Here is an 18,289-nt window from a genome sequence, read left to right as displayed (position 1 = left end):
GGTGGGCAGGGACACCCAGGCTGGAGGCAGTGGGGAAACATGCCTGGATATAGGGGCACCTGTCTGTCAGGGCCAGAGGAGTGGGGACACCTGGGTGGCTGTGGGGCTGACTGGACACAGGGCTGGCTGTTTGGACATGGGGACACCTGGCCATGGTCACTGGAGGTAGGGCACAAGTGGCCTCCATGGGGACAGGAGCCGGCACCTGGGAGCGGGGCAATGTGTGGGTGTCACCCCCAAACCCCACACAGTCCCGGGGCCACACGGCCGGCAGGGCCGGGCTCCCCAGGGCCCGAGGCCAGGAGCAGGGCCAGTGGCGGGGCCGCGGGACACCCGAGGGGCTGAGAGGCCGATGGCTGTCAGGGGCTGCGGTGTCCGGAGCCACCTTAACGCCTGGGCCGCGGGAGGGGACAGCGGGGCCTTGGGGCCAGGCCAAGGGGCCGGGAGCAGCTGGGCCCTGTCCCCACCATGGCCTTGCGGCGGGTGCTGGGGTTGGCGGAGGCTGTGGGGCGCCGCGGCTGCTGCAGCAAGGTGGGGCCAGGCCGGTGCTGGGCTCCCCCCAAGGGCAGGGAGAGGGGGCACGGGGGTGGGTGCAGGGAATCTGCCCCCCCCCCCCCCCCCCCCCCCCCCGACTGGTCCCCATGCCCCCCCGCAGCGCCCGCTTCCCCCCGGCTTGCTGGAGGCCCTGCGGGACGTGGCCGGCAGCCCCAACGTCTCCACAGCGGCGGCAGTGTGCCAGCAGCACGGCCACGATGAATCCATGCACAGGTGGGGGGGCACCGGGAGCCCCGGCGTGGGGATGGGGCCGGGTGTCTGGTGGGCACGGCAGGGGCAGCGCAGCCACTCTGTCCCCAGGTGCGCGCCCCCGGATGCCGTGGTGTGGCCCCAGGACGTGGCGCAGGTGCAGGAGCTGGCGGCGCTCTGCCACCGCCACCGCGTCCCCATGGTGCCCTTCGGCACCGGCACCGGCCTGGAGGGCGGCGTCAATGCTGTGCAGGTATGGAGACCCCTGCCCTGGACCCCCCCCCCGCACTCCGCAGTGCCTGGTGTGAGCCGAGCTGTGCCCGTGCCAGGGCGGCGTCTGCTTCGACCTGAGCCGCATGGCCGCCATCTCGGAGCTGAGCCTCGAGGACTTCTCGGTGGCTGTGGAGCCCGGCGTCACCCGCAAGGCCCTCAACAGCCACCTGCGTGGCACCGGGCTCTGGTTCCCCGTCGGTACCATGGGCACAGCACCTGCTGCGGGGCTCAGGGAGTGCTGGGAGCACTGGGAGCACTGGGAAGGGATGGGGGTGCTCATGGGACAAGACATGGTGGTTGGACTGGGTGGGTTTGGGCTGCTCTGCTTACTGGGAGCACTGGGGGTACTGGGGTGCCCATGAGACCAGGGGTGCTGGGAGCAGCGGGCATGCCAGGGGGGCTGGGGGTGCTGCAGATGGGTGCTGGCTGGGGGTGCCCAGATCCCAGAGGTGTCCATGTGCTGGGGGTGCCATTGTCCCTGGGGTCCTGGTGCCACAGGCTGGGCTCCCGGGCTGCGGGGGGCAGCGGCACAGCAGGGTCCCCTCTCCCCGTCCCTGTCCCATCTGCCCTCCTGCTGCCCGTCCCTAGACCCCGGGGCGGACGCCTCGCTGTGCGGCATGGCGGCCACGGGCGCCTCGGGCACCAACGCCGTGCGCTACGGCACCATGCGGCCCAACGTGCTCAACCTGCGCGTGGTACTGCCGGATGGGAGCCTGCTGCACACCGCCGGCCCCGGGCGCCATGCCAGGTACTGGGGGACAGGAGGGGACCGGGCTGGGGCCACCCGGCGGCTGCTCACCCAACCCCATGCAGGAAAAGTGCAGCCGGCTACGACCTGACCTCGCTCTTCGTGGGCTCCGAGGGCACCCTGGGCTTCCTGACGCAGGCGACGCTGCGCCTGCACCCACTGCCTGAGGCCGTGGCCGCCACCGTCTGCTCCTTCCCCAGTGTGCAGGCGGCCGTGGCCTGCACTGTGCAGGTGCTGCAGGCGGCCGTGCCCGTGGCGCGCATCGGTGGGTGCTGCCAGGGGCACCGGGAGGGATGATATGGGATGGGGATGGGAATGGGGATGGGAATGGGGATGGGGATGGGATGGGATGGGATGGGATGGGATGGGATGGGATGGGATGGGATGGGATGGGATGGGATGGGATGGGGAAGGGGAAGGGATGAGGGTGGGGATGGGGATGGGATGAGGATGGCAAGAGGGGCAGGACGGAGATGAGGTTGGGGAGAGGACTGGGACAGGGAGAGGACAGGGACAGGGACAGCCCTGCAGGTCTCACTGCCGCCTCCTCCCACCCAGAGCTCCTGGACGAGGTGATGGTGGGTGCCTGCAGCCGCTACAGCAGGCTGGAGCTGCCGGAGGCGGCCACGCTCTTCCTGGAGCTGCACGGCTCCCAGCAGGGCCTGGCGGAGCAGCAGCAGCAGGCGGGTAGGGCTGGGGGGGTACCAGGGTGGGGACCAGGACCTGGGGACAGGGATGGGGATGGGGCGATGGTGGGGACCTGGGGATGGGTCCCAGCAGGGCCCTATGGTGAGGGAGGGGTGCCCATGACTGGTGCACAGCAGGTTCCTGGGTGGGGGACAGGGAGCATGACTGGGGATGGGGGGCACAGGAACAGGGCTGGGGGCCCCTGATGGGGACCTGGGGTAAGGGACATGGGAGGTGGTCAAGGATTGGTGCCCAGGGACAGGGCTGGGGTGTCGCAGGACGCTGGGACCATGCCAGGCACTGGGGCAATCCCTGAGCACTCAGACCTGGTCTCGGGGGGAGTGGGTGCACGGCCGGGGGCTGCTGTGGCTCCAGCCGCCCCGGCACCACCTCCCACTGCCGCAGAGGAGCTGGTGCGGCTGCACGGCGGCTCCATCCCGGCCTGGGCGCGGGCGCAGGAGGAGCGTGAGCAGCTCTGGTCCGCACGCCACAGTGCCTGGTTCGCCGCCTTGGCCCTGCGGCCCGGCTGCCAGGTGAGGGGCGGCAGCGCCACATCCCCCTCCCCATAGTGTCCCCGTGCACCCCTGCACACGTCCCCATCCCCACCTCCCGCCCAGGGCTACTCCACCGACGTCTGCGTGCCCATCTCCCGCCTGCCTGGCGTCGTGGTGGAGACCCAGCGGGACCTGCGGGACTCCGGCCTCACCGGTGAGCGCTGCCTCCACCTCCACCACCTCCCCGCCCCAGTGCCCCAGCTCATCCTCGTCCCCGCAGGGCCCATGGTGGGACACGTGGGCGACGGCAACTTCCACTGCATCCTCGTCTTCCGCCCCGAGGACACAGACGAGGCCCAGCGCGTCCACGACTTCGCCGAGCGCCTGGGCAGGTGGGGGTGCAGGCGCACGGGCGGCCTTGGGGCCCCCCAGGACGTCCCTGCTGACGTTCCCATCCCCCAGGCGGGCGCTGGCGGCGGGCGGCACCTGCACCGGGGAGCACGGCGTGGGGCTGGGCAAGCGGGCGCTGCTGCGGGAGGAGCTGGGCCCCCAGGGGCTGGACACCATGCGCCGCATCAAGGCCGCGCTGGACCCCCACCACCTGATGAACCCCGGCAAGGTGCTGTGAGCGCCCACCATCCCACATCACCACTCCCCAAGGAAGCACGCTGCATCCCTGGCTTTTTGGGGACTTGTGGGGCAGCTCTGGCACCCCCCTGCGATCCCCTGCTTCTCCAAGAATGCCAGTGAAATAAAATAACAGTGAATATTTTATTGAACATTGTTTTAATACCATATCAAAACACCTTGACTAATGAAGGAAGCTCCCCCCAAGCTCTTGAACTCGTTTCCCCCTCCCCGATTTTTTTTGTTTTTTTTTTAATATATAAATACAGAAATGTTTCCCGCAGGGGCACGGCCACCGGCAGGGGAGGTCTCACCAACGAAAACATGCCCGCCGCGCCAGGAGGGGACGGGGACGGGGTCACGGCCGTCACACTGGGGGTTCGTCGCCCGCCGGAGGGGAGCACGCGTCGGCGGGGCCGAGGGCGTCCAGGCAGGATGCTCGTGCCTGGGGGGGCCGTCGGGAGGCCTCCCAAATCCCCTCCCCAAAAGGGTTTGGCTGGAAGGCGACGGAAAGAAAAGGTGGGGGGGGAGATTTGGCAACGGCGGGGGGGCGGCGGGGATGCTGCGGCTGTCCAGTCTCTGAGTGGTTATAGCTGAGTTAAAGAGTGACCAGTCTGTAAACATCACCGGGGCAGGGAAGCTCAAATCGAAGAACACGCCAGTCAACACAAAGCTTCATTTAATTATTTTTTTTTGTTGCTGTTTTGTTGGTTTTCTCTGTTTTTTTTTTTTTTTCCTTTTTTTTGTTTTTCTCATTGTAAACACTTGAAAGACAGAACCCCCCTGCGCCGCGGCAGGGGAGAGCGGTGGCCCCGCTCCCGGCGTGGGGCAGAGTCCCCGCCACACGCTGCCGGGGCCGGGGTGGAGATCTCCAAAAGGGAGACGGGAGAGAGGAGAAAATTCCCGTTTAGTCAGTGCAAAAAACCGAGCAGAGCCCCCGGGGCGCCAGGCGAGTCCGGGTGGGAGGTGGGGGGGTTGCCGGTGAGAAGTGCCGCGTGCTCCGTTTGGCCAGCTGTCCACCGGCGGCGTCTCCGTTCGTTTCGGGGAGAAAAAAGCCAAACATCATGGCAGGGTTTCGGCCGAGGGCGGCGGGAGCGTCCCCATGGCCTCCCTTGGTGGCAGATCCCTCCTCGTGGCCAGCGGCTGCGGAGGGGAGAGCAGGTTGCTCCGCTTTTCTCACACTGTCTCTTCTCCTGGATGTTTCTTATTCTTTTTTCTTTTTAATCTTTTAAATTAAAAAAAAGACAAATAAAAATAATAAAATAAAAATTAAAAAAAAAAATCGCTGTTGTCCCAAGTGGATTCAAGTTTCTGGGTTTTAATTTTTAATCTTCTTGAGGAATTGAACGTCAGCCCAAAACTCCAGGCGGGGCGGGTGGTGGGACAGGGAGAGGAGGTACAGCAGGTATAGCAAGGTGCCCTGCAAACAGAGACGACGCTGTGTGAGCACGGTGGGTGCAGGAGCCACAAGTACCCCTCCCCAACCCTCCTGCCCGGCCCCCGTCTTGGAACCATCAAATAAAACCATCAAATAAAAAGGGTTTAACAGGAAAACAGCCCCGTTCTCCACCCCGCCGCGGGCTCACCTTAGAGAGGTCAGCAAGCATGCCCGGCGGGTCAATCAGAAGGATGCTCTGGGCAAGATCTGTTCACTTCAAACCATGAATCTATACAGCTGGGGAGAGGAGAGCGTGTCACCACCACACTGCACAGCACCCAGCCGGCCCCCCTGCCACCCGCCCGGCTGCCGTCCCCTTGCAGCCATCGAGGCCAGCGCCGTACCTTTTGTGATAAATGCAGAGGCAGGGCAGCCTGGCTATCGTATCCCCCTGCAGCAGCTCCTCCAGGCAGATCACGCACTCGCCGGCGTCCTTGGTCAGCACGTCATCTGGGAGGGAGGAGAGGGCGGCGGTGAGACGCGGCACCGTGTCCCCCTGCTCGGGACGCGGGGCTGCGGTGGCTTCATCCCACACGGGTTTCCCACTGAGCTGGGTTTTGCCGGTGCTCCAAAAAAGCACCACCGTGACCCCTGCCCTTGCGGGGCAGGACGTAAGTCTGGGATGGGTCCCTCCGGCACGGCACGCCGCGGTGAGCAACACAGGGACGGGGACACGTTACAAAGGGTCCCGAGGGAAAAGCAGCAAGGACAAGGCAGGGACCGCGAGCTGTGGATGGCAGCTGGAGCGCAGCCCTCTTGGCAAGCCCGCAGCCCCAGCCTGCCCGAGCGTCCCTCTCGCCCGCTCGGAGAGTCCCCGCGCCACAGGACGCCGTGTCCCCGCGCAGCCCGGCCGCCGGCCCTTACCGTTGTAGGAGAGGCGAGGTTTGCTCAGACACATGATAAAGTGCATTTCCATCTCGTCAGAAGCCACGGATTTGGAGCAAATGGGGCACTTGAAACCTGGAGGGAGAGCAGAGAGAAGAGCCCTTAGCGAGGGGAGGAGGAGAAGAGCCCATCCCATGTCCCAGGGAGCCCCCCAGGGCACCCCGCGCCCTCACCCGCCGCCTGCATGGTGGCACCTGCCCCACGCTGTGCCCGCTGGCCCTGCGCTCATCCTGCGTGCGTGGCCGCCAGCAGTGGCAGCGCGGGGACAGCCACCCGAGCCGGCGTGCCCGGCGGCGCAGAGGGCGCAGGGCGCAAGCCGAGGTGGAGCACACGTGGCCACCAGCTGCTCCCCGGCTTTAAAGGGCGAGGAGCAGCCCCGGGCACGCAGCACCGTGGGGCTGGTCCGTGACTTGGGGACACGTCCCCCTGCCACCGTCACGGCCAGCTCTGTCCCGCCACCACCCTGGGAGGTGGTTGTGGCCGTGCCATGTCCCAAAAGCCCCCAGTGACACCCCGGGCTCAGCCGGACCCTCTGGGCTCTGGGTTCAGCCCATCCCACTGGCTCCACAGCACGGCGCATCCCCTCTCCCCATCCATCTCTAATCCCACTCCAGTGCTTTTGTTTCGTTTGCCACTGACAGCAATTAAGGGGCCATCTGGAAGCGCATTAAGGAGGTTTTGCCTCCTTCCAGCCCCTCAGAGGCATCTCCTAACGAGGGGACCCAGCCCAGCTCCCCAGCATCCCACCAGCGCTCCACCTTACAGCGTGCGCATGCTGCTGTGAGCAAAACCAGTGCCTCCAGCGAGCAAAACCCCAACCCAGCCGCAGGTCGCAGGCTCGGGACGGTGCCTGGGGCTCCCTGCCCTCCTGCAGCCCGGCTCCGCGCCCCCGCCGAGCTCAACAGATGTAGTGGAAGACACACAGGCCACCGCCACGGGTCTGCACCAGAGCACCTAGCAATTCCCTGCCTGCAGAGAGGGAGAGGGTAATTTAAGGACCCGTCTTCTAAAAGCAGATCAGGTTTGACTGCAGTGCTGCTTAAGAGCTCGCTTCATAGATATGCAAAGCCTGTTCAGGAAAGAAGAGAAAAGGAACGTACACAAATTATCTGAGGATGAATCAGGTTCTTGTTTGGCACCAAGTGGATGTGGTGGTGGGGATTTTTTGGGGTTCTTGGAAAGCCTAGGACAGAGACGCCGACCCTCTTCCCCTCACAGGGGTTATTTCCCCGGAAAGCTCAGCAAGGTTGAGTGCTGGGGGTGGCTGGGAACAGAAGGACACATGGGGACCCCGCTTGCCCCTCCAGCCCCACATTGTGCCTTGCCCCGGCCGAAAGGACAGAGCCAGGAGGCATGGGGTAGATGTGCCGTCCCGTCGCCAGCCTAAATTTACTCCTGACCGATTTATACCTTGTGGCAGCAGTGCCCGCTCGCTTAAATAGCCTTTTTTTCCCCTCCCAAGTGTTTACCCTGCCGGTGTATTTATAGAGAGGGCTCAGATAGCCTCCAGCCTGCCTCCCCTCGGGGACACGCTCCCCGTCCCTGCCTGAACCGAGCCCGCAGCCGTTGCACCAGCACTGTGGGCACCCGTCCCAGCCCCAGGGACCCGCTTCCAGCAGCCACATCCCCGGGCTTTTGTGACCGGCAGCTCCTTGCTGACCCGGAGCGAGCTGCTGGGAAGGGCCCACGTCTCTGCAAGACCTCGTTTCCTCCAGCACTGCCGGTGCCGAAACCCCGGTCCCCTCCGCTTTTTTCTGTGCCAAGGCGCTATTTTAAACGGCTGCCCCAGATCTGCTGGCTCCAGCAGCACCCAGCGGGGCCCTACGAGACATTCGAGCTGGGCAAAGGGAGCTGGGGAAGGAGCAGGGACCCCCGCCACCACGTCCCCAAGGCAAGGACACAGGGAGGACGCCCAAATGTGGGGTGCGAACCCCAAGAAGTGACCCTGATACATGTGAGCGGCGCGATGCTGAGCGGGGCTGGGGCTCGGCCAAGCGCAGACTTTCCAGGCTCGGCCTTTCACGAGATGGAGGTGGGGGGAGGAATAACAATAATTTAAAAAAAAAAATGATGAAAATGCAACTGCACAAATTGGCCTGTCTGGGCCGGAGCGAGGAGCAAGCGCGGAGAGGCTGCGCCCCAGCTGTCAGCACAAATTCTCGGCATTGCGAGAGCAGCTGTCGGGGGGCAGAGGCGATGCTCTCGGGGGTCCCCAAGGACACATCAGCCCCATGGCGGCAGGAGCCGGGGGACAGCCAGCCCCAGACGTGGGCGAGGGGCACCCCGAAGGGCCGGTGCCCACACCCTGCCACGGTGGTTTCCAGTTCCCCGAAATCCCCGTTAATCGATCCTGCCTAAGCTGCCAGCGCGAGCGACGCAGGAGATTACATTTTGACAGCTGCTCATGGAAAATTCAGCTCCCTCCCTCCTCCTCCTCCTCCTCCATCCCTTTCCGTCCTCCTCCCACACACCTGAAAAAAAAAAAGAGGGGAAGGGCTCAGCTATTCCTCCTCTCCTGGGCCTCCCGTGCCCACGGGGAGGCTCAGGGGAGGCTGAGGACCCTTCCTGCCTCCCTGGGTGCTGCAGGACGGACGCAGACCTCAGCTCTCAGCACCAACCCTGGCCTGAGCTTCCCACTGCCCTCCTGGAGCCCCCGGCGGCAGGTGGGGTTTGAGGACGAGGTTATCTTGCAGACTTTGAGAAAGCCAAGGGCTTTCCAGGGTTGCGAAACACGCATTGCGAGGTGACCTCATCTCTCCGACGGCTTGGTCTAGAAACCGTGAGCAAGCAGCGCTCGCGCTCTCCGGGGGCTGGTGCCCTCTGAGTATTTTTAGGAAGGTTACACGGTTAATTTTAGAGAGCCTGGCAGAGCAGAGCTGGGAACCTCTGAAGCCTCCAGCAGATCTGAAAAGAACTGAAAAGGCCCCACAGTTAACCCTGATGGTGCCAAGAACACCACCATGCCATCGCAGGGCTTTGGGAGGGTAAAGGCGCGTTTCCAACCCATCCATAACCACAACCACGGCCGTACCCCACCAGGAATTGCTCCTGATGCTGCTGTAGGAAATTCTTGCCTCCCCGTCTGCCTCCAGCCTCGTGGGACATCACACTGAGCTCTGCCACCCCATGGAGCACCCAAAGATCAGGGGTAAGCCCCCGGCTGCCGGCTGGCTGCTGGAGGTTTGGAAACCTTGGCCACATCTCCTGCTCTCATCCTGTGCTCCGGGCCAAGGGAGCTGCCTCGCATCAGGTGAAGACGTGGCCGAGCGGGAGAGGAATGCAGGAAACACTGGGTCCAGCCGCACAGCCGAAGCAGAGCCCTGGTGCCTCCTCCAGCCCCGAGCACCCCACCTCCTCCCGCTGCTGCCACCGGAACTGGCACCAGTGAGAAGCTGGAAGGGACGGACGGACTTCACGAAGCGCCGCGTGGGAGGGGGACGGATGCTGAAGCTTGCCGTGCTCTTGCCCAAGCCGGGAGGGAGGCGACAAACACCACCGCAGCCGCGCTCCGACTGCGCAACGCTGCCACAGCCTGCGGAGGGGAGCGATGGCAGAGGGCTCGTCCTCCTGGCCAGCTGCGGGAAGGAAACCTGCGGAGCCGAGATATTCAGACCCAGTATCTCCTTGGGTGGAAAACAAACCCTGCCTTGGCTCGAAGCGGCCGCACCGCATGCGAGCAGCGGTCACCCGACAGCAGCGCACGAGGGACAGCACATGGGGCACACCAGCGCCAGGGCTTGGGCACCGCCGGGACCCGGGGGCTGAGGATCTCTGGGGGTGTCCCCGTCCTCGGGCATCACCCACCACGGACACGGCACCACACCAGCCTCTGGCCACAGGTTCAGAGGAGGCACAGAAACGGCCAAAGAGCCCCTCCGCGGGCTGAAGGCGCTATGGGACATGGCACCAGCACGGCACACCAAGGCCCTACGGGGCACGGAGAAGCAGAAGGGTGAAGAGGCACGGCTGTACGGTGACACGTGGCCCAGAGCCTTCCTCCTTGCGCACACATCCTCATGTGCAAACAAACAGCTGCTACAGCCCATGCATCCCCCCCTTGCCAGCCCCTTTTAGGGCTGCAATCACCATTTCTGGATAAAAGTACCGATGCTGCAGGTAGCATCTCCCTCCTGTGCCCCCGGCTGTGCCGCAGGATCAGTCCCTCCAGCCTGGGATGGGGAAGGCAGCCCGCCGGGCTCGCCCTGCCTCCAGCTAGTCCTGTTTTACCGCAGAAAACACCCCCAGCTGCAGGGAACGAGCTTCCTAAGGAATAGCGTGTAGCCCAAAGCTAATTTTAGCATCCCAGAGAACAGCAAAGCAAAGCAGAGGAGTCCTGCATCCACGGGGCTGGCTTGGGCGCTCTGATTTTTTCCACCAGGGAAGGAAGGAGACGGCCTGGCTGCCAGCCCTGCAAGAGATGCATGGAGCCCCCACTGATGGGCTCGAGCCACTGCAGAGCACCTGGAAAAACCCACTTTGGGTGAAGAAAGGGGAATTTTCAGGAGCAGGCAGTGAGGGCACGGGAAGAACCGCATCCATGGGCAGCGTGTGGCTGTGAAATCCCCGAGCCTGGCTCAGCCCTGCTCCCAGAGCTCGGTGTGGCCCCGTGAAATGCTCGCTGACAGCACCCAAGGCAGAAGGGGAGCGGGCACGCTTTGGATAATGGCTTCAAAGCACTAGGATCCAGGTCAGGATAACTCAAGACACCGAGGGGGCACGGTAGCACGGTCATCCCAGGTGATAAGCACATGGCACGGCGTGGGGACCATGCTCAGCAATGGGCACAGGGATGGGGACGGATCTCCGCTCCCTGCAAGGTCCTCAGCCCCATCTTGCACACCCCCAGCTTGCCCCAAACCCGTCCTGAACCCACATCCACTCCTTCTCCCTCCAGGTAAGAATTTGGGCCAGCTGGATAAAGACAACCCCTCATCCTCCCCAGCTACAGCTGTCGTGGCCTCTGACGGACGGTCTGAAAGGTGGGCCTGGTGCCACTGCGGCACTCCGATGAGACGCAGCTCCAGCGCTACACGCAGCGGGGCTCCCGAAGAATTACTACAATTACAGGAGAAGCTGCGGGTTTTCCCTCAGCAGCAAGGCAGGCTTCTCAAAATAAAACCCCCCAAAAAAAGGGGGCACCAGCCCCAGCGCGATGGGCACGCCAGGCAGGTCGGCGCAGCTCGGAGGCGCCAGCAGAAGCCCCTACAAAGCCTCTGCTTTCCTCTTGCGTTGCAGGCAGCTGGCCTCTAAAAATACCCGCCGTTGTCACGCCGTCCTTCCTGCCAGGGCCAGGAAACAGCTCTGAGCTGCTTTCGGTTCAATTCTCCGTCCCCGCCGCTGCATGTCCCCCAGCAGGAGCCGACACAGCCCCATTTCCACGCCTGGCGGGCACCGGTCCCCCCGGAGCCACAGCTGGTGTCACCTCAACGAGCAGCGAGCCCAGGGGGCTCGGTGGCAAGCACAGCCCTTGGAAACTTCTGCTGGCGTTGCTAAAGCTGGCAAGAGGGTCAATGTTTCCAACAATCCCCTACAAAGCGCCCCAAGACCGGTGCGCAGAGCGCGTGGCCTCGCTCCTGCCCGGCTGGTGATGGCCACAGGGGTGCAAGCTGAGCAGAGGCAGAATTTCCCTGGCTAACGCTGCCCATGCAGCACAACCCTGAGGCTGTCCCAACGGCAGCCGACATCGCTCGGCTCTACAGGGCAGGAGGGGAAGGAAAGGAGAGCCAGATCCATGGCCTGGCCATGCTGCAGCCTCTCCAGCATGGCACGTGGCCAGCACTGGAGAGAGAAACGCTCCTTACAGCGAGAACCCACAGGCCGGGGAAGGATTTTACCCCCAGCCCAGGGGGGTAAGCAGCCCTCGCCCCCCGCAGTGGGTGCTCCCCTCCCTGCAGGGCAGGAAACCCGCGTGGCTGGGCTCTGCCCACGGAAACGCCGCGGGCGGCACGAGAAGGGGCCCCAGGCGAGCGGCTTCCTGCAGCTGCGCCTCCCCGGCCTGCTCCAAGCTCCCCCGGAGCCGAGCACAGTTTTCAGCAGGCACGTTGGGTTCAGACGGCCCCTGCGATCTGGGATTTCAGTTTGAGAAAACCGGGAGAAAGCCAGGTCACGGCGATTCAAACCCAGGTTTTCGGCACAGCTGGGGGTTGGGCGCACCAGCAGCAGGGGATGAGACGCGCCTCGCAGTCACCCACCGGCCTGCCGGGGCGCCACGGCATCAGGGGAAAAAACACACATTTTTTTCCCCCCAAAGCGGGTTTTTCTCCCTCCCTGCGTTCCTTTCGCAATTAATTTTCACTGTTTAATAGCACCTTCCCATGATTCTCCGAGCTCCCCTGGCCGGCTGCCAGCCCTGGTCCTGCTCCTCCACCAAAGATGTCCGCGTCTGATCGATCCTCCGGCCAGCGCCGACGAGGGAGAGGAGCCCTAATAGCGCATTAATAACTAAGAGAAAATCTTCACGCTTATTCCAGGCACTGGAACAAACATCTGAGCAAAACAAACCAGCGTGGGATAAGCCGACGTCACGGGCCGGGCAGGTGATCCTGGCTAGGAAGTGGGTCAGCCCCGGGAGCGCGAGAGCATCGCTCTCCGGAGCACCGGGTGTGGAGGAAGGAGGGTGCACGCAGCTCCCTGCTCCCATTTACACACGGGTTTAGAGCGGAGCGAGCCCAGCCAAGCTCGTTAGCAGGCCTGGTAATTAGTGCCCGGTGCCCAGGCGAGGCAGCCAAGAGATGTCTGAAGGGTGCCGGAGTGGTAAAGGCGGGCAGGGAAAGCCTGTGCTTGCTCTCGCTGCGGGGCCGGGAGACAACACACACCAACAGCGACACACTGAACTTCATCTGCGGGCTGCTGGCGCACGTTAAAGCCGTGCTCTGGTGGTATTTGGTGCTCCTGTCTTCCAGCAGAGCTGCTGCCTCGTCCCTGGTCCTCTCCTGCTGAATGTTGCTGCCTGGGGAGCTGTCGGGACTGCGCCGCTCCCCCAGCACCAAACCAACACAAAGTTGGGTCGGGGAGTGCCTCCTGCAGAAACTTCCCCTGGTGAAACGAGATTTCCCAGGGCAGGTTTCTGTAGCCCTGGGAGCGCCCTGCCCCTCGCCCAGCCCCTGCAGAGGGAGGATGCAGCATGTGCCATGTCCACACCTTGAAGAGGTGGTGTAGGGAAAGCCATAGCCAAATGTGGACTCCCTCCAGCAGCTCGCCAGGACAAACCCGTCCTTTTTTAGCGTAGGGAGAGCTCCGTGCTCGTGTGATGACCAGCAGACATGCCGCAGGCATGCCCCTCGCCAGCTGGTTGGGCACTCATTCATCTTCAGCTCGTCCCCCGGGGAGCGAGCCCTTACCCAGGGCTGGATGATGCTTCCAGCTCCTTTCCCTCTCCGACCTGCCCGGAGGACCACCGGGGCTGGACATCCCTCTGCTCCGCTCGCTGGCGGGCAGCAGCACACCTGGCAGAGGAGACCTCCCGACTTTGCTGCTTCCAGCAACCAAGACAGCTCGTTTTGTCAGGAGGCTGCGATATTCCTGACGGCAGCACGCAGAAGGATGAGCTTCTCCGGGCTAACTGGCTGACAGGGAGATACGGATTTACCGGAGCTTTAAACACTCGAGGGCTTTGGGCGACGAGGGGGATTTCCCGATAAACTTTAAGCTACTTACAGCCTCTGCAAAGTCCTCAAGATCCCCCGATGAAGACAAATAACAAGAGCAGCGCTAAGAGAACCGCACAAACCTGGAGGCTCGTGGTGTTAAACCACAAGTCTCCTTTTTCCGTGTTCTTCCTCCTAGCCTTGGCTTTGTGAGGTCCCGCTACGGGGAAGGGTGCTCAAATGCTGCGAGCAAACTCCAGAATTGCACAAGCTGTTTTGTCACCTTCCAGCAGCGCGAGGCACGAGGCGGGTCTCCGAAACCCGGGGCAGGCACGGAAATCCCAGAGCGGTTTCAGGTGGAGCTGGCGCGGTTCCGTCCCTCGCTTGGACGGCGGGCACGCCTGGGAAAATCCCCGGCAGGAAACGGGATCCGCTTAACCGGGAAAGGGGACACGTGCTCCTGAGAGCAGGCCCACAAAGAGCCTTCCCCACGTGCCGAGACGGGCAGCGTCCAGGCTCGCAGCCCTGTTCCTTTCCTCCCGTGAAGAGGCAGGAATTCGGGTGGCTCCCCGACACCTCCCAGTTCAGCCCGGCGTGCCCCTGGGTCTCCTCATCCTCGCCCTCAAGCCACCCTTGGAATCCAGCAGGGAAAGTCGCCGGCAGCGATGTCAAAGCTCCTCTCCCTTCACCCGCACGCTGCTGCTGCTGCTTCAGCACTTTCTGGGGGCTGTCGGAGCGGCTCGATGCGGAGGCAGAGGGGAAGGAGCGCACGCGGCCGAGCTGCCCCGCTGCAGTCCTGGAAGTCCGGCAGGAATTTCAGCCGCCTTGGGGTGGATTTCTTCCTTTTCCCCTCTCCTCGCAGTCTCCGAGTCCCCCATTAGGCTAAGAGGGAGAACGCAGCAGTTTAATAAGCCCTGACAAGTTTTCCGAATGGTTTGTAAGCATCCTTTCGCTGTTAATTCACAACAGGGAAGCAACACTGCCGGGAGAGGCTTTGGAGGGACCGAAGGGCTCTCGCTGCCGCCTGGGCACGCTTCGGCACTGCTCAATGCTCTCAGAGGGCCCTGAAAGAGGCACCAGAGGAACCCAGTCCTCGTGGCACTTCCCACCGCCCGCGCTGCGATCCCCCAGGCATCAGCTGGACAGCACCGCGCCGATTCACATCGGCGCCTGGAGAAAGCTTGCTCCGTTTCGCAGTCGGTTGATTTTTATGAACAGGTTTTCGCCTCTCGGCACCGTAGTTCGAGAATAGTTGTTTAAAAACCAGCGATAGCCTAGGAGTGACCATCTCTATGTCTGGGTTAGCTACAGGGTGGTCCTGCAGAGAATCCCTCCAGGGAGGGAACAGCACCAGTCCTGCCCAAACCCCGCCGGGGGGACCGGAGAGCCCCTCTCCTCTCCGGCCAGCTTCCCCGCTCGGGGGCAGGAGACAAGGAGACAGGTGGTCCCGCTCCAGCTGGGAACAGCAGCCCCCAGGGAGCAGGTAAGGGGAACATGCCCAAGATGGATGGAGGAAAAGGGGCCCCATGAGGCTCGTTCTGCACTTTGTTCTCGTCCTCTGGTTCGGTTTCAAGCCTTCCTGAAAACGAGGCATTGTCCCGAGGCGTATTATGAAATTCCCAGACCGCGTCACGCGGCGAGAGCACTCGCAGCGCTCCAGAAGGGAGCGGAGGGGCCGGGTGGGAGAGAAATCCCAGACTATTCCAGGAAACGCACGGAGACATCCCCGAAATGCCTTCCCCCTAGCCAGGAGGGGAAGGGAGGACCTCCCACCTCGCTCCCTGTACCCAGCCAAAAGTGGGTCAGTGACACAGCCCCGCTCACACGCGGAGCTCCCCGGGCACCAGGACACCCGCCAGGGTTTTTTTTTTTTTGGGGGGGGGGGGGGGACAGCCTTGCCCCCTCCCCTCGGCCCCAGACGTTTCCTCTAGGAGCGCCCCGGCCCTGTTAAAGAGGCAGGCAGTTCCTCCTCGGCTTCCTCCCTGGCATCGCCAGGGTGCCAGCTGGCTGGAACGGGAACACCCGCTCCGGCCTCTCCCCTGCCCTTTATCAGGAGAAACAAAGGAGAAAAAATCCCACATCTTCCTCTCGAGATCTTTTCCCTGTACCTGAGGCAGGAGAACTGCCTGACACCCCCACACACACCTCCAAAAGCAGCGCAGGAAGCTCAAACCGACCCTCAAAACCCAGAGCTCAGGCTACAGCACCCTGACACCATCCTCGGGCGTCTTCCCCCATTTTCCCCGCGCCCCATGAGGATGGCACGTCCCCTGCTTCCAAAATAACATCTCCCGGGTGGAAAGCCTCCTCCTCCCACCGCCCCTGCCTGCCTTGACCTTGACACAACCGCCGCACGGGCGCCAACCCCCAACCCACACTGGAGAGGAGGGAAATCATTTAGGATAAGCGCAGCCGAAGCGGGGGGCTGCCCACCCTCTTCCCAAATACTGGGGGCGGCCGTGCCCAACGCAACCTGGGGTGATGAAGAGGGAAGGAGGTGGAAAAAGGGGGGTGAAGTGAGGGGAAAAGTCTGGGGGCGGTTGCGACCAACGCAACCCGAGATGATGAGTGGGGAACGGGCTGGAAAAAGGGGGTTGAAGCAAGGGGAAGGACCTGGGGGCAGCCATGCACAACACAACCCGCCCCGCAGCGGGATGATGAGTGGGGAAGGGGCTGGAAAAAGGAAGGTGAAGCAAGGGGAAGGATCTGGGGGCGGCCATGACCAATGCAACCCAGGACAACAAGCATGGAAGGGGTTAGAAAAAGGGGATGAAATAAGGGGAAGGCTCTGGGTGCTGCTGTGCCCAACACGACCAGGGATGATGAGCGGGGAAGGGGATGGAAAAAGGGGAGGGTGAAGCAAGGGGAATGGCCTGGGGGTGGCTGTGCCCAACACAACCCACCCGGCAGCAGGACGATCAGTGGGGAAGGGGCTGGAAAAAGGGAGATGAAGCAAGGGGAAGGGCCTGGGGACAGCTATGCCCAACACAACCCACCCGGTAGTGGGATGATGAGCGGGGAAGGGGCTGGAAAAGGGGCATGAAATGAGGGGAAGGCTCTGGGTGCAGCTGTGCCCAACATAACCTGGGATGATGAGCGGGGAAGGGGCTGGAAAAAAGGGGATGAAGTCAAGGGAAAGGTCTGGTGGCGGCTGTGGGGGGGCTGAAGAGAGGGGAAGGATCTAGGGGTGGTCATGCCCAATGCAATCCAGGACGATGAGCAGAGAATGGGTTGGAAAAAGAGGGATGAAGCGAGAGGAATGGCCTGGAGGTGGCTGTGCCCAACACAACCCAGGACAACGAGCAGGGAAGGGGCTGGAAAAGGGGGGATGAAGAGAGGAGAGGGTCCAGGGGTGGCCATGCCCAACGCAACCCAGGACGACGAGCGGGGAAGGAGCTGGAAAAAGGGGCATAAAGCAAGGGGAAGGGCTTGGGGGTGGCCGTGCCCGGTGTAACCCCCCCCCAGCAGCAGGACGACAAGCGGGGAAAGGGCTGGAAAAGGAGGGACGGAGTGAGGGAAAAGCCCGGGAGCATCCATACCCAGCGCGCCCCAGGGACGACGAGCGGGGCAAGGGCTGGCAGAGGGGCGTCGGGGCGAGGGGCAGGGCCCGGTGCACTCACCGCTGTGCGCGCCGAACCAGCGCGGCGCGATGTGCAGGGGCAGCGCGTCGGCCAGCGAGGCCCGGGCGCCCAGGTAGAGCATCCCGTCCCTATGGCGACCGCCTCCCGTCTCCTGGTAACCGTTGCCATGGGCGTACGTGGAGTCGGTACCCGGCCCCCCGCCGCCGCCGCCGCCGCCGCCGCCGCCGCCGCCGCCGCCCGGGGCCCTCTCGGCCTCCCCCGCCGCCGCCCTGGCGTACAGCCCGAAGGGGACGGCGCCGCCGGCCGCCGGCTCCATGCCCATGCCGGCCACCGAGCTGACGGAGCGGCTGCGCAGCCCCATGGCGCCGCCGCCGCCGCCTCCCGGCCGGTAATGGCCGAACGGGGGCGGGCCCCCCCCCCCGCCCGGCGGCGGCACGGCGCTGTCATCCGCCGCCACCCCGGGGAAAGGGCCCCGCGAGCGGGCCGCCGTGCTCTGCTTGCCCCCCATGGGCGCCGCCGGGCCGGAGGGAGCCGAGCGCCGGCCCCCGGCGGCGGGAGGAGGCGGAAGGAAGGCGGCGGGGAAGGGAGGGGAGGGGGGGGGGGGGGAAAGCCCCGGGGGGAAGCAGCTACGGCCGCGGGCCCACCCCCGCCCCGGCCATCCTCCCCCCGCCGGGCCGGGGGCGCCCCGTGAGGAGGCGGGGGGGGGACGGGGAGCACCGGGAAGGCACTGGGATGGGGGGGGGGGGTGGGGACCGAGGACCGGAGCGGGGGGGGGGGGGGAGGGAGGGGTGCGGGGCCGGGCCGGGGCTCCCCGGCCGCCTGGCTCCTGCCTGGGGGGCCGCGGGCGGCGATCAGCTGCGGCCCATAGGGGCGGCCGGGCCCCGCTCCGCGGCTCCGCGCTCCGCCGGGCCCGGCCCCGCCGCCGCCGCCGCCGCCGGCTGGGTGCTGGGCGCCGCGGCGGAGACAATAGAGGCCGGCAGCACGCATGCTCCCGCCCCCGGCCCCCCCGGCCCGCCGCCCTTAACCCCTGCGCTGCTGCCCGGGGCCTCGGCACCGGCACCGGGGCCGCCCCCGAGCCCCCCGGTGCCGCCGCCGCGCCCCCCCCCCGGGGCTGCCCCGAGCCCCCCCCCCACAGCCCCGCAGGGCTCCGGGCCCGGCCGCGGCGGGCAGCGCCAGCCCCGCCCGCCGGGCCCCGAGGGGAGGCCGAGGCCCCGCGGGGGGCACCG

General features: G+C 64.6%; 2 protein-coding genes across 2 annotated transcripts; one reads left to right on the top strand and one right to left on the bottom strand.

The window, feature by feature from the left end:
• Positions 1-421: 421 nt before the first annotated feature.
• LDHD (lactate dehydrogenase D) lies at positions 422-3,725 on the top strand. The gene is made up of 11 exons (XM_035543716.2): positions 422-531; positions 656-768; positions 856-997; positions 1,074-1,215; positions 1,606-1,765; positions 1,831-2,030; positions 2,324-2,452; positions 2,858-2,985; positions 3,070-3,160; positions 3,227-3,338; positions 3,409-3,725. The coding sequence occupies exons 1-11, from the start codon at positions 469-471 to the stop codon at positions 3,572-3,574; spliced, it is 1,446 nt and encodes a 481-aa protein (XP_035399609.1). The 5' UTR covers positions 422-468; the 3' UTR covers positions 3,575-3,725.
• ZNRF1 (zinc and ring finger 1) lies at positions 3,704-17,571 on the bottom strand. The gene is made up of 5 exons (XM_035543717.2): positions 17,103-17,571; positions 5,876-5,971; positions 5,356-5,461; positions 5,160-5,248; positions 3,704-4,993 (listed from the first exon to the last, which is right to left on the bottom strand). Exons 1-4 carry the CDS (start codon positions 17,569-17,571, stop codon positions 5,191-5,193), a joined length of 729 nt encoding a protein of 242 aa, XP_035399610.1. The 3' UTR covers positions 3,704-4,993; positions 5,160-5,190.
• Between the last annotated feature and the right edge of the window lie 718 nt (positions 17,572-18,289).

Source organism: Cygnus atratus, chromosome 12 (assembly GCF_013377495.2).
Source record: "Cygnus atratus isolate AKBS03 ecotype Queensland, Australia chromosome 12, CAtr_DNAZoo_HiC_assembly, whole genome shotgun sequence".
NCBI lineage: Eukaryota > Metazoa > Chordata > Aves > Anseriformes > Anatidae > Cygnus > Cygnus atratus.
The sequence above is the reverse complement of the archived record's forward strand: the minus strand, read 5'-3'. Positions and strand labels throughout refer to the sequence as shown.